Below are 27,451 nucleotides of genomic sequence, written 5' to 3'. Positions count from 1 at the left end.
ATTACTGCAGAGTATACTTTTCAGGATATCACATGTGAGTGTCTAAGGTACCAAGTAGGACGTTTAGGAAATCCTCTCAGAAAGTTCACACCGCCTGTGGCCATTTGTGGAGTATAAGCTTATAAGCTTATGTAACTGCAGTGTATACAGTATTTCTACTGTACATATTACCTGAACAGATGCAAGTGAATTTTGCGTTTCATGTCGTTCAATCATTCAGATGGAAAAGCCGGCCTTCTCCAAACATTGAAAAAAAGGTGACAAACTTTGGGATGCTAACTCTTGTATAACAATGACGTAATTTAATGAGAAGACATTTGTATTAGAGCATGGCTACAGTTTTTGATTCGAGAACTCTCATCATGAACCGTGGTTGTATTCAACAATCTAGGGTGAGTCGAACTTTTTCCTATGTCAATGTAGCACTTGTGCAAAAATAAGCGAATCCACAGGCCTTTAGCGAATCAATAAATGCGTTTTTCACCAAGCTGAAAGTTTGAATGATCCGTCCGTCATTTTGGAACGAGCTAGATAAATGCGGTCAAATCTAGCTGGGCACAGAAATTTGCCATAATGTGACTTTGTTCTGGAAATTACGAAGACTACCGGCCGTGCGGTGGAACTTTGCAACAAAGTTTAAATTTCTGAACTGACGTACTAGAATGACAGCCACAGGAAACTATGGCCAATAAAAATGCATTCTCGTTGCATTTTGATAACAATGTATCAATCATAATGACACGGAAATTATGCCTCCTCCCAACAGAAGGGCTATGGTCTATTTGTAGCCCTGCTACAGTATGTCTTAGTGCTGAAAAGGCCATGTTGTTGTCAGGTTGTCACGGCGACTTTTAAAATTTGCATACAACTCTGAGAGTGAAATGGTTGTTAATAGGTCACCGAACTTTTGAGTCCCACTGTAGTCCATTATACATGTTTCCTTCGTATTAAATGTGTGCAAGTATACACATAAAAGACGAGAAAATTAACTTCATGGGCAGAATCTTGTAAAATAGCCTTTTCTTGTTTGGTTAACGAAAAAGATACCCCTGATCTAAAATATGCATGGGCTACAAGCCACTGTCACCGGGCTACCAACTTCAGAAAATGGTAGCCTAAGTGCACTACCGGGGAACAAGTTAATTTCGAGCCTTGGGCAGTATTAAACATGAAAAATTTAACTTGTAATATTTCCGCCTTGTCTTTGCCTGGTGGGTTTTAATAAAATGTTTAAAGGTTTACAGGCACCATGTTTAAATTTAGCCGTTGCTACCATGGAAAGGGGAGATCTAGCAAATCATAGAGCTTATGGGGTAACGCCAGGTCACACAAAAAATAATGCACCACTACATTGCCATAATTTTACTTTAGTTAAACAATCAGAAATAATTTGTCTTCATTATTATTCCTGGAATGAGGCAAAGAAATCAAAATAAGTTATTATAAAATGAATATTAACATGTCGTCAATTATAAAGCCATAAGATAAATAAGTACCAGTGAATTATGTTTTAAATAAAAAAACTATGCGCTACTGTTTCTGCTTGTGATAAATAATTGTACATTGGGTGATAAGGGGAATTGGGTTCATAAAATTAATTTGAGATACTAGTAGAATTAATTTTAGCTCATAAAACTAATTTGAAGACAAAACTTAATTCGATGAATGCATAAAAAGTTAGTACTATACTATATAACACCTATTTGGGATGACTGCTTGAAATAAAATTACAAATGCTTGAAAAAATTATTCTGGTGTATATAAAATTAGTTCTAACACACTAAAATTAACGGAAAACATAATTTTGAGCAGAATGGCCACGATATACATTATCTGTATTATTCATCCTACAATGTAGGCAAAGAAATTATAATAATTATTATTATAGAACAAATTTTAAAAGTTGTTGCTTAGAAATCCATAAAATAAATAAAAAAGAGTGAGTTAGTTGTAACATAGACCCTTTCGAGGGTCTATGTTTTTAAATAAAAAACTGTGGTAACCAAAATAGTTACCATGGCAACATTAAAAAAATGAACATGGAGTTCATGCTGTGATAGATACAATTAGGAGAGCATTTGCATAGTAACTGGGATTACTTTTAATGGAATTAGGAAAAAAAAATTAAAACGCAAATAGGTTACTATGGAAACAGGGGGAGGTAAAACTTGATATCATATTTTGTCTTTCTAACCCAAAATAACCGTTTGGTATAATATTTATGTTGATAACCGGTTGATTACTGGATTTTTACACTGGATATTTGGTCTTTCTAACCCAAATATCCCTTTGATAAAACACATTCTGTTGATTACTGGATTTTAGGTGGAATCTTTGAAAAACCGGTAATTTTTACTCCTGTATGGTTGCCATGGACACATCTCACATTAAAATGAGTGTGATTTTTTTGAGGGGTGTGCTAACCAAAGAAAAAATATATTATCAATTTTTTACATCAGTCATTATTAGTTCTTAAATAGGAATTAGGGAAAAAGTAACATTTTGTAATCCCAAAATACTTACCACGACAACACGAAACATTAAAATAAGTCTGCATAACAGCGTATTGTAATTTTCCACATTCAAAGATATACGTTGTGTATGTAATTAACATTTCTGTTCCATATACGTCAATATACGTAAATATGCTAGGCGCATATTAAGCATTTTGTCCAGTAAATTGGTCGAACTTTAATCTTTGTCAATGATGGGCAGTTGAAGTTCCTACGCTGTCGGGATAAAGAAATCTTGATGTTTTGTGATAGGTTTGTCGATCATCCCGGGCGCTCATCAAGTTCTAGTTAATCACATTATTTCAAAGCTGTAGACGACATTATGTGTATAGCCTCGTGATTAAGCTCATTGTCAAAAAATATTTCCCTTGGGAAAGTCTTTTAAATATATCGTCTAACGTAACTATTGTTTATTCAATGGGGACTTGAGGTGTCTATTTTCTCATCATGTGAGGTATCCTGGCGAATGGCAACACGAAATGAGCTTGTGGCATGTTAAAAATATCATTATTTTCTGTAGTTTCTGTAAAAACATGGTCTTAATACAGGGCCATATATGGAGTCAGTTTATCTTCAAGCTTGACCATCCTCTGGCTTTGATGTTCACTCATAGTGTTCTCGCGAGAACGCGTCTTTGTATGGCGGGTGACATAGTGATAACTGGCAGAGGAAGCATCTTTCGTTTGTATCATGAACAGGATTTGGACGTGTTCCATAGCCGTTTATAAGTCCTGCATATCCCCACAGCACGCATCAAAATCTTCTATCAAGATGTCGACCCATTCGATGGGCAATTGTTTAAACTTTTGTATGAATGAGGTATGGTGCCGGCAGAAAGGTTATTTCTAGGGAACATTGAATTGATGATAAATTACCGGTGCAACCTCCGTGCTCGTCGTCATCATCATCGGTTCATATGACTTGTTTAAATCATATTTTAGCATCTTCAATGTAACCGGATGAACCCGGTGTAGTTATCTGTCAGTTTCTATTCAACAATAGTGTGCACGTGCAAAAGGTCGAACCGTAGGGCAAAAGTGTAGTTCCAATCCACGATAACACTCGTGTCCTAAATTCTGTATTACAGTCCTATTAGCGAGAAACATTTACTATCGTTGGATATTAATATAATATATTAATATTGTGTTCTTATATAGCGCACATATCCACAAGTACATGTGCTCAAGGCGTTTACAATTATTATTACCCCTGGTCACTGGACCTAATATGATACCAGTCAACTCCCTGGGGAGCAAGCTACAGCTCACTTGTGCAACCAGTAAGCGCAGCAGAGCTAAACACAGACATTACAACCACTGTCCTACCAGGTACCCATCACTCCTGGGTGGGGAGAAGGCAATGCGGAATTAAGTGCCTTGCTCATGGACACAACACCACGGCCAAGCCGGGCTCGAACTCACCATCCTGTGATCGTTAGTCCACTGCTCTAGCCACTGGTCCATGGTGCCATTATCGTATACACTTAAGACACAATATGCGGAATCTTCCTGAAAATAAAATCGAAACAACAGGTATTACTGCCTGCAATACAAAAACAAACGTAGACACAAAACGATAACCATCACACAAGTTCTTTTGTAAGCGAGCTTGAAACATTTCTTGGCAGAGGTCACATCGCAGTAATCATCTACCGCAAATTGCTTACGAATGAATTGAATTTCTTGTATAGCATTTTCGATTTTAAAATCAATAACCATAAAATTTCTCTGCCTGCAAGAAAAAAAGTTTCTACTTATGACGTTTCATTTAATGCATCTTTTTTGCGTATTTTCTCCTAAACATTGAAATAATATTTGCTTGTATTTTATAGCATGTCCGATTCTTAAAACCATAACAGCGTGAAGTGCCTTTTTTTCTTGTAAGCAGATGGGAGCTAACACTAGTGATGCCCCATTAGGGACTGTAGGGCCACCTTCAAATTGTGTATAAGGAAATGGTTTTAATTTATGGTAAGGAAAGTTCATTAAATTACTTACACTTGCCATTGTTTACCATTAGATCTTTGTTAGACCAACAGCTGCACAAAGTTTCATAAATTTTCGTTCAATCTCACAAGAAACAGAGCTCTATTTCATGATCAATAATTATGCACGCCACACCGCAATGCATATTGGAAGTTTGAAAGGAATTGACGCAGGCATGGGAATGACAACTTTTCAACACCCAGAGTCTCACGTGGTCATGGCTAATTTGGGTCAATTGTTTTGCGTACACACTTATATCGATTGAAAATAGAGAATACAACACCAACGTTCATCAAACAGGAAAACTATGCAAACCTAACAAAGCCGTTTGCAATGATGTTCAAAACACAGTGAGCATGCAATGGCGAAGATATTCAAAAATGCTTCCCTTGTAATATGGGGGTACTAGCTTCCCTCCTCACTCCAAGGTGGTAGCGAGCAACTTACCATGGAGCGGGACCGTGCATGGAGGTAGAAGAGCACTAGCGATGCCACGCACAGTGGATTGGCTTAGCAAGAGCCAAGATATTCAAAAATGCTTCCCTTGTAATATGGGGGTACTAGCTTCCCTCCTCACTCCAAGGTGGTAGCGAGCAACTTACCATGGAGCGGGACCGTGCATGGAGGTAGAAGAGCACTAATTTACCTTCAGGAACATACACGTTATCGAAAATTCCCGTCGAGATGACTACTAAAATATTTACCTTGAAGTATTATCTGTCACAGTATCAACCGATGTGCGATGGTCAGCTATTAGCCCTATGGCCGGTATGAGTCAAGAGTGTTCGGCAACGACTACGCCGTAGCCGTATTATAGCGATGCCACGCACAGTGGATTGGCTTAGCAGCCAGAGTAGTAGTCGAGGTCCTTCTCTTATTGTACATGTAGACTTTGGTCCTGGCAAAACGTATAACAACTTAAGTCTGTGTACGGTGATACATGTTCGTCCACTATGTTACCCATCTCCATTGCAGAGGGGTAACATAGTGATCGGGACATGTACGCAGGGGTCCACACAGTATCATCCCTATTGTGCATCAGGAAAAAAACATGATATTTTTATCTGTAGAGAGGAATGTTATACATACAACTATCGCATCTGCCATGCCTGTATTGCCGTTCTTCAATCGTTTAGAAGATACTGATATGAAGCCGTATTTTAACATGTTAAAATACGAATTATATTTTCACTGTAGCCGAACTATTACAGCTACGCGTACGTGTGACCTTCGCTGGTATGTCTGAACTTCGTTGTTATGTTCACATATACGTGTGAAACAGCTAAGCGAATTAGACTTATGACACTTCGAAATGTCATTTTGATTATGCTCAAAGTTTTGTTTTTTGAAGTCAGTTCACTCGCATAGCAATTAGGTACAAGAACAGTTTATACCAAAACCATACAAACGAACGCATCGAAAATCCGTATGTTTTGCCAAACCTGTCATCGTTCACGGCCGGTCCCATACGGTGCAATGTTTTTATGTCGTTTACGTTGCTGCTGATTACGGTCTCGGTTGACAGTGCATCGTGATAGAACAGCTGTACGAAAATTTCTTCTTGACCAGGATCTAGGTGATGAATTACATCGTTTACAGCCATAAATGAGCCACAAAATCCAACAGCACTAAAAAACACTCGCGACAGACGAGGTGCCTTATTATTTCATGTTTGTACCGGTCAGTGAGATTCACGAGTCATGATCGTATGCGGTGGCGCCAGTGCGGGTTTCGGGTACAATGTAAGATACTAGGGTGAGTCAAACTTTCTTTTTGGTTGTTAAAAGAAGTTTAATTCTATACCCAAGCTATTCGTTTGTGATGTAGATGATCTGTGTCCGTCTCAAACGCTGATTTGCGGTACCCAGGTGTAACGCACTGCAGTTTACGTTTACAGATTTGAATGCATTTAACAAATGTTGCCTGAAAGTTCATGCATACCAATTTTCTAAACAATAAGAATGGTAAATTCAAAGAAATGATTTTTTTAAACAATAATACGAAACAATTGACCCAAACATACAAGTATGACAATTTCACCAGAGTTTTAATAAAGCCGACAAAGACAACCCTTGGATTAAGAAGTTAATCCACTGTCAATCTATTGATGTCTAGTCTTGTCCCTTGCTTCACTTTTATTGTTGCCTACGGAAATTATTGGAAATTATTTTACTCATTTAACTACATTTTAATTAGCTCAATACTGACAAGACCATGTGATCATAAACGGCTGTACAGTGACAAGGTTGAACACGATTGGAACTAATTTGGGATAATTTGATTTGCATATTTTTGAATTTATCAAAATTGTTAGGTGCCAGATAGATGAATGTTGCAAAAACAAAAATTACTCATAAAAACAAGTGTGTAATGTAAATAGAAAAGCAGATGAGAATATTTTGTACATTTAAAGGGCATTATACCACCATCAAATTATCCCAAAGTAATTCCGATCGTGTTCTTGGAAATTAGAACAAAAATACTGAAATTCGGAGTTATTTGCATTGCTTCAGTTTTAAAGGCGCCCTTCTAAATCCCTGGTTCTCGCATTAGCGAATGTGTCAACAGTCCATTAACAGTTTGCCATTCTTTTGTTTTGCATTGTTTTGCGGCGCTTATGGAAGGGACTAAAAGCAGTCACATCATACAAAGGCAAACATAATACGATCATCGGCAGCGATGCTGATCTTCCTGATCGTTTAAACGATTTCTACGCTCGCTTTGACAAAAAGAACTTTGTTCCCCCGTTACGCATTGATTCAGACAACGACGACGCGCCCTTCACTATCCTCGAGTCTGATGTACAGAAGTGTTTGTCTCGTGTAAATGTACACAAGGCTGCGGGTCCGGACGGTATCCCGTCTCGTGCCCTTCGCCTATGCGCTGAGCAATTGTCGGGTGTATTTACGGACATTTTTAATACCTCACTCTCTCAGTGTGTGGTGCCAACTTGCTTCAAGAAATCTACAATAATTCCCGTACCGAAGAAATTTCCAGTCAAGTGCTTGAATGATTATAGACCAGTTGCGCTCACGTCCGTCATCATGAAATGCTTTGAACGATTAGTCCTTCACCATATAAAGTCTATACTTCCAAAAACTCTCGATCTCTATCAGTTTGCATATCGTTTTAATAGATCTGTCGAAGACGCCGTTTCTTTTGCTCTTCACAAAGTATTATCTCATCTGGACAATCGCAACTCTTATGCACGTATGCTCTTCATCGACTTTAGTTCTGCATTTAATACAATTATTCCTTCCAAGCTTGTCAGTAAATTAGTCGACCTTGAAGTTGGTACTTCAATGTGCAGGTGGATTTTAAACTTTCTGAGCAATAGACCACAGGTTGTTAAAATTAATAACCACCTTTCCTCGTCGACAGTTCTAAATACGGGAGCTCCCCAGGGATGCGTTTTAAGCCCTTTGCTGTACTCTCTTTTTGCCTATGATTGTACTCATTTGTATGCTAATAATTTATTGTGAAGTTTGCTGATGACACAACAGCTATAGGTTTAATAACTGAAAATGACGAGTCAGCATACAGAAGTGAAATTGCAAATTTAACTGATTGGTGCAATGTGAACAATCTTGAACTCAATGTAAACAAAACCAAGGAAATAATTATCGATTTTAGGAAAGTACATTTTACCCACACCTCAATTACCATAAATGGGAGTGCAGTTGAAATCGTCACTGTTTTCAAGTTTCTTGGTGTTCACCTTTCATATGGCTTGACATGGCATGAAAATATAGAACACCTAGTAAAGAAAGCACAGCAGCGTCTCTATTTTCTCAGACGTTTAAAGAAATTTGGTATGAATCGCTCTATCCTGGTCAATTTTTATCGTTCTGTAATAGAAAGTATTTTAACATATGGCATCACTATCTGGTTCAACAATATCACTAAGAATGAATTGAATGCTCTTGAACGTGTTGTACGTGTACCACAAACAATCACTGGGGCAGAATTGCCATCTTTACAATCCATTTATCACTCAAGATCTATCCGCAAAGCTGAGACAATAATCAACGACTCGAGTCATCCCGCTCACAATTTTTTCACATTGTTACCCTCTGGTAGGCGATATCGGAGTATCAAAACGAGAACGGTCCGCTTTAATAATAGTTTTTATCCATCTGCAATACGCATGTTAAATCAATTCTAGCTTTGTGCGCCATTGTTTGAAGGTTTTGCTCAATAATTGTATTTTATCAGTGTTTTTGACAGCATTTTTAGTGTGTATAATTTTTTTTGTATGTTCGGTTTGTCTTGTCTTTTATGAGCGCATGTGGAAAGGCAATTTCCAATGCTTTGTATGCATATGGCAATAAAGTTATTATTATTATTATTATAATATTATTAATATTTTATCAAGGAAATAATATTTATATTAGATAAATCTGATAATTGAGTGGGGGCTTTAAGCATCCGACACGGTCTGTGATTGTATTTAGTCGTGAAAAGACGATTATCGTCTATGATTTTTCCCAGGCGTGACCTGGTGAACGTGGCGACAAACTATCTATGCCTCCTTCTTATTTTTTTTTATTTGTTTTTCATTGTTCATTCAATTTGGACATAATTTAGTTTGGGAAACTACGGGGGCAAAATTACTCCATGGGCAAGCAAAATTGGGCTTATCTAACTTTTATGGAAAAAACATTAAGAACAGTAGAAAACGGTGATTTGTAATCATCACAAATAGGTCAGTTTCTGTGTGGGCGAAAAATTGGAGACCGCATGGGAATACCAAGCCTGGTCTTGTTCTAAGGTTATCACTAGGCTATACTATGAGCCGCAGATTCTCTACCTCGGCATAACCTAATACGTTTGCTGTGGAAATAAATAAATTTGATTCACCTCTACCCAATGAGCGCATTCAACATAGGATATTAGTAAGTTTAGCAAAGCAGCTTGCTACGTTAGAAACAAACGGTGGAGTCAGCGATTTACCTCTAAGTAAAATTTATTTTTAAAATATACATTTAACCACTATGTTAAGGAATAAGGTAAAAACTGTAAAATTTCACTGGCTACTTATCTCAGCTGGGATGGCACACAACCGTTAGGATGAGTCAGACAGACTGATGAGTGAGAAATCCTTTGCCTGTAGGCTTGAGGTTGATCAGGCAAAGTCAACAGAATAAATCTTGCATGAGAGTGAAGGTCTTGGAAACTCTTGAAAAAAACACTGCTTAAGCGATCCCAAAGTCTGACTAACAACTATGCCGCCCCTATTTATACTCAGTGAATCGATCCAGAGATTAAGGTCAATCCAGAAGTTATATTGATATCTAACTACTGTTCTAAAACTATCTTCACTTGTACAAAACAAGACTAAGTGAATTTCAAGAAAGTTGTAAACATGACTAATTGAATTCAAGGTCATGGAGAAGAATTACCTTACGAATGTTCTTGACAAATTATCTTATGAGAAGGATAGCCTAAAATGACTTACCTAACATAACAAGCTGTTCATACCAAGCAACTTAAACGTAATTTACTAGCTAAACAAAAACTCACAAACATGTTCATTTACTAGGGAAAATTTAAAACCACTGCCAAATGGGAAACGATAGTGATCAAAATGGCTTTTAGTTTGATCATAGACTAACTAGGCATAAGGTCTCAAGAGCAAACTGATATTAAACTCTAAATGAATAAACACTTTTATTTAATAATATGCAGTGCGCTTGTCACTATAAAATGAATGACCCTGACTCCCGTTCAAGTGAAGGAACACGCATGCATGTGACAAATACGTGTCAATACTGATTTTCTATACAATGCTCAAAAAGTATATTAAAATAATTCAATTAAAAATAACTAAACAGTGTTTTTGAGATATTTGCCAGGGGCAGCGACCAATTTGATTCTCCGTCCACGGCATAGGCATACGAGACACAGCGTACGGTATAAGAAAATAATCAAGTAGTCTAAACTATTGTTGAGGGTTGTAAAATTTCGAATACTTCTTCGTGTAATGCCAAAGATTGTCCGGCGGTGTTATTTTTCACCGATATACTGTATAACAAATAACTATCAAGACATGAGCAAAAATGGTAATTAACTCTCTGTTGATTGATTGATATAAAGCTCTTGCAAATTACAAAATAAAATGACTGCAACATGTTAGATCAAAACATGCAAAATCATTTGAAGTATTTCTCTTTCAACATCATCAATCACAGTGTATTGTAATTGTACAAAATATAAACTATAAATTCAACTACAATAATATATGGAATCGAAAAAATTGTTATTCAAAACAAGTCTTCAGAACATAAAAGGCAAATTTTATCATTTACAAGAAACGGAATCAAGATAAAAGTGCTTTCCTGCTGACATAAATGTTAGCATCATGATCAGAAAACATCAGAATCCTAATCTCAATAAATGGTAATTATGGAGAAATTCTTATGGGTTTAATGGGCTTTACTTCATGGATTATAAGTAACATTTTGTTCAACAAATGGTTAGATGGCATCATAAACATTTAAAGTGCCTGACTAATACACACAAAGGAGTTTATCTGCTGTCAAAACTCACAATATTTCTGAAAGTGCCCATGCAGGGACTAATTGTCAAAATTTGATCGATGTGAATTTTTTACATATTGAAATAAACTATATAAATAACAGTCAAAGCCTATCGATGTAATCCGTGATCTGTAGTAGTAGTAGTAGTAGTAGTAGTAGTAGTAGTAGTAGTAGTAGTAGTAGTAGTAGTAGTAGTAGTTGTTGTTGTTGTTGTTGTTTGTGTGAACAGATATTATTTCAATTATATCTTGTCGGAAACAACTGACGATACGCAATGCAAATGTTCTTCTAAATGTGTACATTTATTGTAATGCCATGGAATCTCATAAGAGCAAATTATTTCTGCTCTGTATTAATTTCGGGGTCAATGGCAACCCTATGTCGAAAGCATATGAACTAGAAATATCGCCCTGCTAATTGATGCAGTTCAACGATATTTAAGTAAAACTAATACAAAGGCGGCCTATTAGCTGTTATCGGATGAATCTGACGCATTTTCATCATGCGAACGTTCAGCTCTCTCCCGTTGATCCAGGCACAATTGTGAAGTCTTTGCATGATCTATGGTGGCATACTGCACAGGATCTGACTTGCGTTCACGTCGCCTTCCAGTGTGAGGCTGTTTTCTACCAAAGTGCTCCAAGTCTGCATAAATAAGTCCTTCCACGTTTGTTTTCCGCTGTTTGTTTTAAATGCATATAAATGCAGCAGTTTTAATACCAAGAAAATAAAATTAAAAGACTTGGAATTATAGAAACCCAAAAAGGGGCGGCTTAGCCATAAAGGAAAGCAAGGGAAACATTTTCTGTGACATGTTGTTGAGAGGTAAAGTGACAGAAGAGCAGGAGAATATTGACTCGCGCCTTGTTTGATACAAAAATTAGATAAACAAACAAACACAACAAACATTATGGCAAGTCGTTTTTAGCATGTTTGCAGGAATCTATCGTCAGTTCAGCTTTCATTCCTACTTAAAAACTACAATTTTAGCAACAACCAATATATATATATATATATATATATATATATATATATATATATATATATATATATATATATATATATATATATATATATATATATATATATATATATATATATATAAGACATGACAAACTTCATACAAGAATAAAACAGACAAATGTTTCTCAACAGGCATTTCTCTTAACTCTCGACTTGGTGTCAATGTACACGAACACAATTCACGACGAAGTAATTCGGCTAGTCAGCGAAACACTTAACTCACTAACCTCGTTTCGAACAATATACAGTATCAAAAACCACCAAGGGAAGATTTAATTGCTATCACAAACTAAACACAGCAACTTTGATTTAACAAGCAACATTTCCGCCAAACCCGAGGCTGCAGCATGAGATCAAATGCCTCACCAGAAAGAGCCGACATTACTTTTCATGAACTTGAAAAGAAAATAATTTCAAATAACCATAACAACATCCACTTTTGGAAAAGTTTCAGAGATGATATCTTTGCAATCTATCTCGGAACACAAACTGAACTCACAAACGTAATCCAAAACATCAACGCAACGCACCCGACATATTAGTTTTCAATAAAAGCTCAACGTAAGATATTACATTCCTTGATGTAGTAGTTTTACAGGTGCATGATACCCAAAAGAAAATATCCTCGACATCAAACACATACTAGACCAAAGATGCATTCCAATTTCTACATAGAACACGATTGGAGCTAATTTGGGATAATTTGATAGTGAAGTAAGGTCGCTTTCACTTGCAATGTAAGCTCATCTGCTTTTCTTTTTAACCCTTTGCACCCTAACCCCCTGGTACTCTATGACGTCATCGGACAATTATGTCCGAGCCGGGTTCAATGGGTACACTTGTTTTTATGAGTAATTTGTCATATTGCAACATTCAGCTATATGGCACCTAACACTTTTGAGAAATTTGAAAAAATATGAAGATCCAATAATCCCAATTTAGTTCCAATCGTTTTATAGATAATCGTGTCACCCTACAAGCTTTAATGGCTTTATCAAAGGCGAAATCCTCAGATACTCTCACACTTGTAACTACAATGACGACTTTATATGACAAGTCGCATTCTTTACAAAAAAACTACTCGACAGAGAATACAAAATCAACGAAATCGCGAAAATGAGAGAAAAAATAGACTACAGTATCTTTAATACGCTAACAAACCGCACAGGGACACGAAAATAAACAACGAATAAGAACTCATCTTTAGCAAAGCATACAGCCCATACATCAAAACAAACGAGCTCAAGGGCAAGTCTTTTGAAACACAGGGCTGAGATGAAAAAACGACATAACACTAAGGAATTTATTCCCAAAATCCCCAATCATCGCTTACAAGAAAAACAAAACTGTAACAGACAAATTACTCAAAACAAAATTCAAAGAAGTAAAGGGACATAGAACAAACAAACCGAACCATCCAACGGACTCACGCTCAATCCAAACCTTGATATACTTGCGTCGCTACTTGGAGAGCACGAACACTAAATGCATTGAAATAAATTTTCAAAAACACAAACTGAGGAAAGAATCTACACTGCGACTGATGAAAAACCACACTCGGGTTTTGAAACGCAAGCGTCAAAGGGCCACTCTATCATATCTCTAATTGGTATACCCCAGAGAAGTCTTTCTACGTTTCATAATCAGCAGTACTCAGGAAAGCCCGCTCAATTATTTTGTCTAGTGATCACATTTTATCAGCAGAGTTCGACACACTTCCTCTGGTCGGCGTTTTAGATACCCGGCTTGCAGGTCAAACCGGCGCAAGTTGTCATTCAATCCAACCGCTGTGCGGCTTTTAAATGATTCCTAATCTGTTTTTTGTATAGTCCTGCGTCTCCTACCATTTTGTAAATTTGTATTATATATTTTTGATGTTGTATTTGAGCCACGCTTTTTAATTGCCCGTGTTTGGGATAAATAAAGTTCTATTGAATTGAATTGAATTGAATAGGTCCGGTAGCGTCTCGCGATAAGCTTTCCCACACAAACAAAAGATTATCGTACTCACTAATCTAAACTTCCCTACATATATCAAAAACAAAACAAACACTGTTGTAACACAAGCTATCGGATAAGAATGTAGGAACTTTATTTCACACATATCCAATCGAATCAAACACAAACTCAACACAATCATCTTTGAAAAGTAAGGTGGGGAACCTCTTTCACTTCTTTCTTTTTGGCACGTTTTCAGAAATCTATGGTCAGTTCAACTTTGATTCCTACTTGTCAAAAAGTATCATGCTCTGACAGTAAACAAAGTGTAGAATATCCAACAGCAAAAGATAAATAGCGGACAAAACTATTCTCAAGTCGTATATCTTTTAGTTATGTAGCCACTAATATTATATACACTTTACTTTCAAGTATGAAATTGCCAAGCAATAAAATAAGATATACCTTCTTCCTTGGTAGCTCTGGCCTTGGGTCTGACGCTGACGATGTGTTTCCCTCTGTTCTGCGTAATATGTCTTGCAAATTTTCATACGTGTTGCCGTTGGAGTCATCTCTTTCTGACCTGTCCTTAGCGAAATGTGACTGTTGTTCAGTTGTTAGTGGTGTTGCTGCGTAATCACCTTCCGGTGATTCATGACTGCTTCCGACTTTGCGAAGAGAAGGCAAATTTTCGTACGGACCTCGCACATTTGCAACATGCTGAAGTTTACATTTTGTTGGTGTATTGTTTGAATGTTCACATTTTGTTTTTGTCTTGGATTTTTGAAGACTGTTGGTTTTTGTCGACGTATTTTCCTTAAGAGGAACGGGGTTTTGCAATAGTGCATACGAAGAAACATCTTCGTCCTCTGTCGAGCTTTTTCTTCGTGACTCAGGGGATGCTGGTTTCGAAGTACTGGCTCCAGATTGAATTTGAAGTTTAGGTGATTTTGCAGATATTTCTTCATTCCGTTTTATAGCAGAGCGTTCTAGAATAAAAAAATGTACATTTTAAAACACCCCAAAAAGAGTCAGTCGTTTGTTAATGTATCTTCTAGTTTCAAACGGAACCCATCTATATTCAGTGACTTCAACATTATACCATTTTGTACTGCGGACGTACCTTCTCCATTCGTAAAGAACGGCGGTGCGATTCTTCGCTCAGGGACGTTAGGTACATTCTCGTAAGGCTGGACAACATCACATGGTGAATCTTCGGGCAGGAAGAAAGACAAGTGAAAAGAAATCAATTTTGGCATAGATGTGTTATATACATGGAAACATACTCTAATCACTCAAAAGCATAACATTTCGAACAAAGGTTTCCCATCGATTAACCGAATGTTTACTTACCTCCTTCCTACAGAAATTGCAATTTTTATGAGTCAAATAGCACGCCCGTATCTCAAATTTGCTTATGTCTGGTAATATCTGCAGAGACGGCCACGCAAAATATATGGTTGCAGGTAGGACTATTTCTTCAACAATTTACTAAGCAGACACTTTTATATATAAATTGAAAATTGACAAGGAAATTATATTTATGAAGAGCATTATTCTCAGTTTCGAATCGTGCATTTTTCATATGCCGAGTCAACCCCATCAACATACGCTATTTCAAGTATACGACTAGTCACCATGATAAGAATAAAGGCCTTGGCAAGATCATTACGTCACTTACGGTTACATTAATAGTATAGAAGATTATCGGGAATAAAAGATAATCATCGCATTCACATAAGGAAACCATCATAATAAGGCACAATAAATTTAAGTAAACAAGAAGTTAAACACATAAGCCAACAAATACGTTCAGGGTGTACACCATGATAGTAAATTGACTTTACCATCGTCGAAGGGACCTTGGTGTCTTACGTCTTGTATTCGAGCAATATGTCCGGTTCTCTGCTCAACGTTTTCTGTAAATGAGTCAAAGCAGGAGAGACAGTTAATAAATGTATAATTAGTTTTAACATTTAAAAATCCCTTGGTAATTATTATCTATAATGTTATTTTATATAGGACTCAGCAAGACGGATAATTTGTTGATAAGAAACGTCGAAAAACCAAGGTCGGCAGTCTTGATGCTGATTTATAAACTAAAAGGTATCGACTATGGTAACAAACAGTATAAGATCCAGAAAATATCAACGCTTTTCATTTTGATGATCTAAACAGCGGTAAACGTTTCTAAGAAGACTATACTGTGACTTCAAATACTGATTCTCTTTTAGAATATTTCTACTTGTCAGAATAAAAAAGATAACTGAATGAAGTTTGAACATTGTCAGTTATGTCAGAAAAAATATACCGTGCACTGGCAAACCGTGCATTTGTGTGGTTAAGTGAAACCTGCATGATATTTGAATTTCATTTTGTGATAATTTCACTCTGTGAAATGTTCAGCATGACATGTTACAAAAAATAAAAAAGTATCAATATCTTTTTCCGATAAAATTACAAACCATTATGCCCCACACGAAATGGAAGTAGTTCAAGCGGATCCTCGTGATGTGTTTCCCTGAAAGTTAATGAAGAGAAAATACTTCATATTAATTACATGTGACCAACATGAAGCCATGAATATCAACTAGATTCTAAGCGTTTTTTTTTCTGAAACTGCATATCTTAACTTTTCTTTCTTTCGTCGCTTGATAACATGATTACAAAGTAAAAATTGTCATTCTAAATGACTCCTCATCACCATTGCCTGCTTATCACACTCTAAGTTCGCTCTTCATCGGGGATTGTACCTTTGCTACAATACAGTCTTTTCAGTGTCACTGACAGGACTGAAGACGGCAAAATACATTTCTCTAAAGATCAAGAAGAAATACCTTTTTTTTCCTCTCGGTTCTGAAATTAAGGAAGAAATACACCGAATATAAAAAACTGAAAACTGTAACATGAAACGCGCATGTTATAAACTACTTAATTGCACAACATACCATAAAACAACATTTCCTTTCAACTGCCTTTATTAATCTAGCCATTTCTTACTTGCGCGGCACTTTGTCTCAACAGATATTATATGTGCTAAATCAGCGGGTTTTTCTCCAGATTATATAAAGACTAATTCGGGATAATTGGATTTTCATATTCTTCAAATATCTCAAAAGTGTTAGGTGCCGTATAGCTAAATGTTGCAATATTGCAAATTACTCATAACAACAAATATATAATGTAAAAGAAAAGCAGATGAGATTACATTTGTATATTAACTCGGCATTACTTCACTACCCAATTATTCCAATTAGTTCCAATCGTGTTTATAATAAACGTTGGTAAAATGTACCCGACCAACTGATAACACGCGGATAAAAAGGAGACCGTAGATTTTAGATTTCTATTGTATTAATAAAAAGCTCTCTTTTTGAGCAGAACAAAAAGTTTAAATGTTTGATATGTTAGTTATCCCAGTCATAATTAATGACAGTGCGTGGGATCAGAAGAGAAACAGTCGTTATCATCTAACGCAAATATATTTCTATTGCCTTTCCAAAGGAAAATTACCTGTGTGTTTATATCTAAGCTACTGACTGATTATTATACATGACCAAATACCCTTAACAATTATGAAAAACTAGAAATACTATGACAGAACCCCATGGCCGGTGAGTGCAAGCGCGCCGTACTTGCGGTATTTGCACGAGTGCTGCGGTGTATTCGGCGGCAGTCCTTTCACGAGCGAAGCGAGTGAAAGGACAGCCGAATACGCCGCAGCACGAGTGCAAATACCGCTAGTACGGTGTGCGTGCACTCACAGGCTATGGGGTTCTGTTATTATTACATATGTTCTGTCTTTTATTTGCATCATTTATCGAGAGAATCGACGATTAGTCAAGCGTACTACTTGTCTGTCAATGCTTCAGGGCGACCCTGCGGAATTATATACATTGACATCACTGTAATGAGGCATTGAATCAGCTTTCACTTTTCATTGGTCAACGCCGCCACACCCTCTATTTGATTGGCTAAACTATTGTTTACTTGTTTATCAAGGATGACGTAAGAGGAACGTCGAAGGGCTCGCTCACACATACACATACGTAGCAACATGCCATAGATAAACGAAGAGAACTTTGAACATGAAAGCGAACGCTTTTGATGTTTTTACATGTTGAGCTCGAAATTCTTCTAAATGATCGATACAAATAACAGTTTGAAGATTTTTACGGGAAATTTAAGAGTAAGATACGGCAAATGTAACTTGTCGAACGATCAAAATTCAGTGTTTACCGTGGCGCACAAGCGCTCACTGTTATCAGTAGCATGTAGCAGGACACACAAGCACAGAATAAACTGCATGCAAAAGTGACATTCTATTGTAAACAGGGAATATCCGCGCCGGTGAGAAGACTACAGGCAAAAACGACTCTAAAAATGTTAACTATTTAATTGGCTCCACTGCGCCCGCAGTTACGTGTGTTTCGATGTATGATGGCCACCGTGGTACGGGGGGGGGGGGGGGGTACGGCGGCCACCGTGCATTCATGAAGCTAGAAACGGACGTCGCCCGTTGTCAATGTTTTTGCTTCGCTGACAAACAAAACTGCTCTTCCGGACACTAAAAATCATTCTCACACTATAATAAGTACATGCAATTTTCTTTGTCATAGTTTTTAATCTGTAATGTCATGCATTTTCCTATAACGAGCATCGAACAAAAGTGAAATGAAATCTTGTAGACGGCATTTTTTGTGTTTACAAACAAAAATAGTTCCGGGTCAAAGTTAGTAAATACTCATTAACATAAAGGTATGGCATAATGTTCTTGGTATTGCACTGCAGTGCAAATACCGGTAGTACGCGCGCGCTTCAATGCAAGTAATCTGTGGTACATATGTAATACTATTTAATTACCTTTTCTCTTTCTCCTGTGATTCTTGAAAACAAGCAGTGTCAAAACGACCATAACAGCAAAAACTATTAATATTCCAATCAGTATGATGTAAATACGATATTCAAACTTCTGTGCAGCCGAGATACTTGTTTCTAGAATTAAAAGGGCAAACAATCACATAATAAATTGATGTTACAGAGAAAGCGAGAGCGAGCGAGCGAGCGAGCGAGAGAGAGAGAGAGAGAGAGAGAGAGAGAGAGAGAGAGAGAGAGAGAGAGAGAGAGAGAGAGAGATCAAATTAGTCTTACTGTAATACCCAACCGACATTACGCAACAAGTTATGTCTGAGGTAATTTTTCATTTACGCTTCGTGAAAAATTGGCTGAAGACCCGCCGTGTGAAATAATCCGCATTCGGAGCTATGGTAGAATCCACTTTAATAGATTCTTACAAAATTCAGTAGGATCCATAATTTACCAATCAACATCCAGCAGTGACAATCTAATAATTAATTTCCTCGTTGTATTGCAAAACATTGCCCAATTTTCTTTTAGAATCAGAAATAGAATCCAGCATAATAATGTCTACCTTAAGCCAAAGGATTAAGTGAACCAGACATTGTCGCTCTACAGGTAAAAGCTATGACAAGCCTTTATTTACTTGCCCAAACAAAATGTTGTGACAATCATACATGTACTTTTATTGAGATGATTTGTGTACTGACTTCAGAGCATGGAAACAAAGGTAGGTTGTCATTTTTTTCAATTCTAGGAATACTGCTGAATACAATAGCAATGTTATTTTTCAAACAAACAAACAACAAACAAAAGTAGTAAGTAATTATTGGATTTTCGGACGAAATTTTTAAACCATTTATTCGAAATAACTACAAGGGAACTCCCTCTTACGCACATGCGCGTAAAGAGGGGTTCCTGAGTAAGGTCACTCAGCGCTAGCTATGACTGCACCTAACATCAATATATACTGTACTAAAAATTTTAAAAAAAGAAAAATTATTACCTCCCTCGGAACGAGTGTTCCCCATTTTGGCCGGTCGACGGAGTCAAGCTAATTGTGCTCCTTCCCCAGAACTACTCGTTGCCGGTAACCCCCGGAGCCGGAACGGGCTTTGTTATTGATATGGCTACTTATCAGTACGAACTTGTTCACACGATAGATAAAATTTTAGAATTTTCCTCTGAACTTAAAATATGTCAGAAGACCATTACTTCAAACAATATGAGACGTTTTAGATAAATGGTACTGATATCTAAAGTGTAAGTAGTTGTATCTTTTTTAACAAATGAAATGTTGTTGGAACTACTTTCTTCCCCTGTCGGAACGGTATGAGTAAAAATATCTAAATCTTTTCGATCTTTATCAATAGTTATGAAAATAGTGCAACTCGTTCTTGAATCTGTTTTTAAAGCAATATTTCCTACTAAATCATCAAACTCGTCTCCTGTACCTAATTTTATACATTTGATAACAACTGTACCATGCTCAATTATTTTCATATTATCAGTCATCTGTTGATTGGCTGTCTGTAAAGTTAATTCAGCTGTCTCCTCCCCCACACTTTTCAGACCCAGTTTCTTTAAAGTGGTGTCCCAAAATAATCTTACTGGAACCCTGCTAGCTATATATGAACAATAATTCTCACCAGCATTTATCCACCTTTTTAGTGTATTATCTGAAGACATTATTGTATTAAGAGGACTAATTTTAAGGTGAACCGGTATACCGAGTAGTGTAATGTATGGGTTATTAGGCTTAAGATAAAGGCGAAAATCGGACAATTTATATTTGTTTACATTGCTATCAAAATAAATCACATTCGGAGTCCCCGGCAGTTCATCAACCCCACCTACAATTTCACTATCCAATATATCTAAGATGTTACGTGGTACATTATAAGGCATGAATTTCTGACTATCCTCATCCCATGTCAGAGCAAAAGGAGTAGGATCATTTGCAGCCTTTGTAGCGTCTATTATGGACTCATCAATGTCTTTAAGTTCGGAAAATTCTACAGCATGTTCATGTTTCTGTGCTGTCGCTGGCGATAACACGAATTGTTTCTCGCGGTCCTTATAACGAAGGACGTAATCCTTATTATGATTACCTGCTATCTTAGTATTATTGTTAACTTTAACATCACTCAGATCTTCAAGCTCAAGATTTTGTACGTGAATTGCACCTAGACCGAAGTTACTTGGACCAGACATACTCCGTAGGGACCTATATACAGTGAAAATTAAATAATACCTTGTAATAATATACAACCATGGCTTCAGCTATAGGAATGACAGTTCTCGGTGCTGTATTAAATGCAACGGCATTCACAGGAGGAAATATTATCGGACAAAAGCTTTCTGGTAATGGTGACGCTCTTATTGAAGAGAGGGTCCGACATGATAAAGCATTAGAAAAATTTGAACATGATCGCAACGTCTGGTCAGAAAAAAGATTACTACAGGCTGACTGGGAAAGAGAAAATCAGGCAAAGGACGCGCATGCTGCGGCAGAATTAAGAGATACAGATGCAGAAATCCTGGAAGAAGCAGAAGCGGTGCAAAGTAACTCTACGTCAGACCCCTTTCGGAACCGTTCCGACAGGGGTTCCGAAGGGGCAGTTCAATTCTCAGATTATTATCAGCCCAGTCCTGAGCAAAAGAAATATGAGATGATTTATATTGCTGGAGGATTGGTCGTGGGATGGTTTATCTTCCGATAGGGTTAGCTACAATAATTCAATACAAAAGCTAGTTGGCCAGTTATTGAAATTGATCATGTTTCCATCCTGATCTGTTATCCAAATACGCATTGAACTCATATAGTCTGAACCTTTTCTCAATTGCATGGAAAGTGGAACACCCCCGTTTTTAAAATCATACATGACTTTTTCACTTATTTCTTTTGTATCCTGGACGGGAAGTATTTGTAAACAGTCTAATACTTTCCCCTGTATGTATTCGCCAGAGCCAAATGAAACATAATTTCCAGTAACATCAACGACATCTGAATGAACTATGTATTTAGTAACTGTTAAGAAATCTGCTCGACCTGGACTCATAGTACTTTTTGTCACGGGGTTGTCCTCAGGTTTATCTGAAAAACCGACGACGTTGGCGAAGCTACCTGTGGCATTGAAATAGACTTTAATATCTTTCGCCAAAGTTAGAAGAACGTGGTTTGTCGGCAGATGTTTTTCAAAATTAATTTTTTGCTTCAACCCGATTGCTTTGTTTAACGTATCAATATTGTAGTTACCCGGACGTATTGATTTTGTTGTCTTATTTTTTGGGTCGTTTCCTTCTTGATATTTTAGTACATTATTCGCCCTCGTTATGTTATGCCATGAATTATATAGTCCACACTCTAGCAGTCTTATCTTCGTAAACTGTGTCATGTCAATGCTAGGGTTAAAATTAACAGTAACCAGTTTGCCTGTTTGCTTACAATCCAAATGATCATCGTTGTACGTTGTATGTATATATTACTAAGTATAAGTGTTCGATGAATATTATTACAAAGTATAAGGTTCAGCAGGAATAATATTTTTCTGTTCAAGGAAATCTTTGGTCGCTACCGCGGCAGCAGTCGCACCGCCTAATTTTGCCAATCGAATTAAATTTGGTCGACTTGGATCACCCATATCTATTTTCAGAAATTTGCTGGAGATCATTAGATATCCCATCGCAAGTCCTGCGATTACAATACCATCGTACATTGTGTTTACAACTGTTTTAGTATCCATGATTGCTGACAAGTATATAAAATAGAAAAATAAAATAAAAAATATGGGGAGTTGGAGAACAGCTTTGGATTTTTTAACAGGTTTAACATTAGTCATAATAAATAAAAATTATGTATTACTCCATCTCATGCAATGTATAGGACTTAACGGGACAATTATGCCGAGCACGCCCAAAATATAGCCCTAATGCAGTCAATGAAACTCCTATAATTCCTAAAACAAGATAACATTTATTATACCAGCTATCACCCTGTTCTTTCGTTGTAGGCGGTACCCTATCGGAACCGTGTTGAGAGGGGTCTTGAAAGGGGCTCGCTACCGCATCGTTCTCCTCAATTGCTTGGCGTTTCTTCTCCTTGTTTTGCCTGTTCCATTCCGCTAATCGCCTACCCGCAGCAACTCTCCTGGATGCTTCGTCGGCAATGTAATTTTCTCTATGTTGCGCTGTGTCGGAGGTGTCGGAGGGGCTTGTGGTGGTAGGGTCGTCTCTGGTAAGGTCGTCCCTGGCGGAGCCGTTTGCTGAGTCGGTGCTTGCGAAGTTGAATCCATTTATTTCGGGTATTATATTAAGCCCGATTTTTTTAAAATTTAAATGTTTACCCGTAATTAAACCGGTGGAAATTAGAGCAAGTATGGGCCCCCATGTGTAGGCTATCCGTCCTGATAATCGTTTTATTTCACTGTTTAGAATAAAATCCTTTTTAAGATCAGTGGCATAGTTATCTCGATCATCGATTGGAACTACCTGACTTATTGCACGGGCTCCTAGATCTATGAAACTGTATTTCGCTTCATAGACTTTAAAGGCTCGTGTTATGAATTCATCTTTCCACGTTTCCACTTCTCTAACTGTAAACTCCTTACCAAAAAATAACTTACTTTGACCACTTGCGATGACACAGAGTATTTTTTCACGTTTCGTCTCTATTATGGATTGAGCATCCGAAGGTAGTTCCGAAGGTAGTGCCCCTTCGGAACGTGTATTTGCCGCTGCCGATGACTTTATTAAATTCTCCATTGTTCGCAGTATGTTATCTATTCTTAGTAAAAAATAAAAAATTCGTTTAAACCTGAATCCGAAATAAAGTATTAACATAGTCTGGAATGTTAGTATGATTCCGACAGGGATTCCGGGAAAATTCTCCTCCATTTAAATCTATATGTATATAGAAACACGAATAATGAGTACAGACCTATTCCCAGTTGCTTTTCAATTGAATAAGACAAGCGTACCGACAGTACAGCATGCTGATATTCCTTCCAAACCGAATGGGGAATAAAACCTATTCTCATGGACTTAGAAATATATGTAACGCCGACAGATAAATTTACTTTTCATCCACGGGATATATTTAAAGATAATGTAATCACTCATCGATCAGCTAAAGAAAGTAATGTCTGGTTGGGCGGTCCGCACATGAAATATTGGGACCAGCAATTAAATTTCGCCGTATGGTGCAGCACTACTGGTTGCGGTATATCATTCGCCCATCTCGTCGATAAGAAATTTCCACCGCAAATACGATCATTCTGCCGTTTCCATGTATATTTTACAATACGTCGTATTCTTCATGAAATGGGCGTTGCACTTCCAGACGATACCCCCACCTTCAAAGCTGGCGACAATCCGTACAATCTCGTTCAATATGAACTTCTATGTACAGAATTTGGAAGTCCAACGAAGTCCGACTTTCGTTATCAAAAAGGCCAGAACTCAGGTCTTGGCTATGGTTATGAATATTACACTAATCGTGGTCCCGTTCGGCAGCCAAAAGCGATATACAACGGTCATGACTTTTTCCTCTCCGCCGACGGAGGCGTTTTCTATACACATACAATTTTGGAAAGAAAAAAACATGTACTGCCCGACAAAGACCGACCACACTACTATTTCTTTCGAAATGATGGATCGGAGGGGCAATATAATAGTTTCATTCCTCTGACGGGAGACTCAGGACTAACACCGGCCGGCGCCTTCCGGAGGGGGAGGCGCGTTTTCGTAACATCGGTGGACGAGTTTTGGCAGGCTGATCTTGTGGAATTCCCTGCAGCATTCGCAAAACAGAATCGTAACATTCGATACATGCTAACAGTAATCGATGTGCTCAGCAAATATGCATGGGCCAGGCCGATACAGTCAAAAACGGCGGATGATACGTTACAGGCGCTACAAGACATAATTAAGAAATCCGGGAGGGGCGGGAATTTACAAACCGAAAAATGCAGGGGTGGCTCCAGGAGTCAGGCATTCACTGGTTCCACACCTACAGTGATAAAAAAGCTACCGTCGTTGAACGTTTTAATCGGACCCTCAAGACGATGATGTGGAAATACTTTACATATAAAACAGACACGTTCCTGGCTCCCCATTCTACCAGAACTTCTTGAGAATTACAATAACACCGTACACGGAAGTATCAAAATGAAACCCGTCGATGTAACAGAGGAGTTACGATTGGCAGGCATTTTATACACTTTACCCTGAGTTGGCAGCCACGGGAGTTAACCCTGAATTCAAGCCGGGAGAACGGGTCCGAATTACAAAATACAAGACCACTTTCAAGAAAGGATATTTACCAAATTGGACAGAGGAGATTTTCGTGGTTTCAAAAGTGGTGTACGCAGCTGGACTAGGAACACCACCAGTTTACAAAATAAAAGATCTGAATGGAGAGGAAATACTCGGCACTTTCTATTCTGATGAACTGCAGAGTGCCCTTTCGGAACGCCTCGACAAGCTGTACAGAATAGAACGAATTTTGGAGACGAAAAAATTAGAGGAAACAAATATTATCTGATAAAATGGAAAGGTTATCCGGAAAGTTTCAATAGTTGGGAGCCAGAGGAAAATGTTATTAGAACTTCGTAAGTTCCTGTGCTGGTACTTGTCAAGTACTACGTAAGTACTACGTAAGTGCTAACGTAAGTATTTACAAAAGTTATTCAATAAGTACCATGGAAAAAGTCTTAATTTCTTGAAAGCCGAAAGTGTCAGTTTACCACCTCGCTTCCAACCACCTGGCCAAGTATTTATCATGTACTGTCGTAAGTAATGTTCACTTACTGCATCTTGTTTGGCCGTATGTGGATGAGGTGGTACAGGGGAGGGGGAGGATCCGGAGGCACATATTAAGTTTGCAAGATCTTCAAAGCGACTTCTCATGTTACCACAGTCCGTTCTTTCGAGTCCCCCTTGTTCAGCTTTATCTATAAGTTCTGGTTGAAGTATAATGTACACAACTGACATGAGCCATAGACAAGTAACTTTAAAGTCTTGCCCGTAACCGTAGGGTTTCATCATATCAAGTGCCCGTAAGTCAAACGGAGCATTGTAAGCGTGCACAGATTCACAAGCATTAAGAAGTTTGTGTAGGTTCTTGAGTGAGACTCGAGGTTGTTCTAGTTGTTCTTGATTAGGTGGATAGTAAGCTTTTTCAAGTTCCTCCTTGCTGAAACCGTCTATTAAAAATCCCTGGCCACCGCCGCTCCATGCAATTCCAAAGTCAAAAGCTTGTGGAAATTCTACTGGTCCGACTGTCTCGGTATCAATTGTTGGATTAAGTATATTCTTGAGAAGGACAGGTGTAAGAGATTGATGAATTACCAAACATGGAAGCCTGTAGTTCATTACAAATTTCTAAGAAAGTCTGTTGAACTTGTTATGAATCTCTTCTAGTTCTTTTAAGGCGGTTATTTCATATTGTCTGGCTCGAGTCAACACATTCCGCCTGCAATAATCCCAAGGCATATCTTTGAATATGATAATGAAACTATGTAAATGGTCAAATGCTCTAGAAACAATCTTTTGTTCTTCCGCTACCATGGAAACGCCTCGGATTCGAGAAAAAGTTAGATGTTGAATTATGGAAGAGTCACAAATAATGTAGCGTTCCGAAGGGAGGCCCTCCCCCTCCCAGCGAGGCCCCTCCCAGCCTGACATTGTAAACTAAGAGTATGTTCTATAAACTGATTCTGAAAATCGGCAATCGAAACGACACGCCCATTATAAAAGTCGGCAATGTTGCTGGAAAAACTAGTGTCAAATTCTGGTACGTGAGTCACCGTAGCAACTCCCTCCGCCAAATTTACTGCATCGTAACCCTTACCACTTCCAGTTGGTCCATTTATGAATATGTATGACATTTTGGTATACTATATTCATAGAAAAATTTTTTTTAAATTATTTTCGTAAAGATATATTACTATAAGATAATGACAATCCTTCTATTTCAAATGCAATAAAAATACTTGAAACCGGAGAAGACAATATTCAAATCAGTGACGGCAAACTCATATTTGGTGAATCTTTGGTAGATCCTTTCATATACGTAGACAGTGAGCTAGAAGTGGTTTTCAACATCGGGCCTAAATATGGTTCTAAAGACCCAGCTACATGCAATGAAATGTGTGTCGTTGGACCGAGTCTTCAAAAGTTTACCGATTTAATAGTATTCCGTACCTTAGGTGAAAGTTTCGATGCATCCACCGCTAAAAGTTATGCTGCAAGCCTGGCCGCTCACTCCAAGAATCCTAGCGGATTTTACAATCCATCTAAAGTGTATCAGAAGCGAGGGAGCGAGGCACAGGGCGTGGCGTATTTTAAATTTCGGTTTAAAAGAGGGGCTCACGATTTCGCTACATGTATTGATATGGTTCAAGAAATTGACTGCGGTTTTAAAGCAGTGAGTCCATTGCCAGTCCGAGAAAATCCTGCTATTGTACCTCGTAATATAGGAAAGGTAGTAAGATAGAATTCTTAGCATTTAAACCGCGCTTAAATAAACGTGCTCTTTCTTTCACTGTTGAGAGGTTATTTTGTGCTGCGCCTAATAAACCAGAAATTCAAGATG

General features: G+C 37.7%; 1 protein-coding gene across 1 annotated transcript in view; it reads right to left on the bottom strand.

The window, feature by feature from the left end:
* Positions 1-11,440: 11,440 nt before the first annotated feature.
* LOC139127810 (nephrin-like) overlaps positions 11,441-27,451 on the bottom strand; it is a 65,397-nt gene continuing 49,386 nt past the window's right edge. The window contains exons 11-17 of the mRNA XM_070693678.1: positions 18,862-18,993; positions 16,836-16,854; positions 16,464-16,519; positions 15,846-15,917; positions 15,122-15,211; positions 14,464-14,987; positions 11,441-11,716 (exon numbers count right to left, since the gene is read on the bottom strand). Of these exons, the coding sequence (XP_070549779.1) occupies positions 11,504-11,716; positions 14,464-14,987; positions 15,122-15,211; positions 15,846-15,917; positions 16,464-16,519; positions 16,836-16,854; positions 18,862-18,993 (1,106 nt within the window). The 3' untranslated portion in view covers positions 11,441-11,503. The remainder of the gene's footprint in view (positions 11,717-14,463; positions 14,988-15,121; positions 15,212-15,845; positions 15,918-16,463; positions 16,520-16,835; positions 16,855-18,861; positions 18,994-27,451) is intronic.

The sequence above is a fragment of the Ptychodera flava genome, unplaced genomic scaffold (assembly GCF_041260155.1).
Source record: "Ptychodera flava strain L36383 unplaced genomic scaffold, AS_Pfla_20210202 Scaffold_37__1_contigs__length_1687728_pilon, whole genome shotgun sequence".
Taxonomy (NCBI): domain Eukaryota; kingdom Metazoa; phylum Hemichordata; class Enteropneusta; family Ptychoderidae; genus Ptychodera; species Ptychodera flava.
The sequence above is the reverse complement of the archived record's forward strand: the minus strand, read 5'-3'. Positions and strand labels throughout refer to the sequence as shown.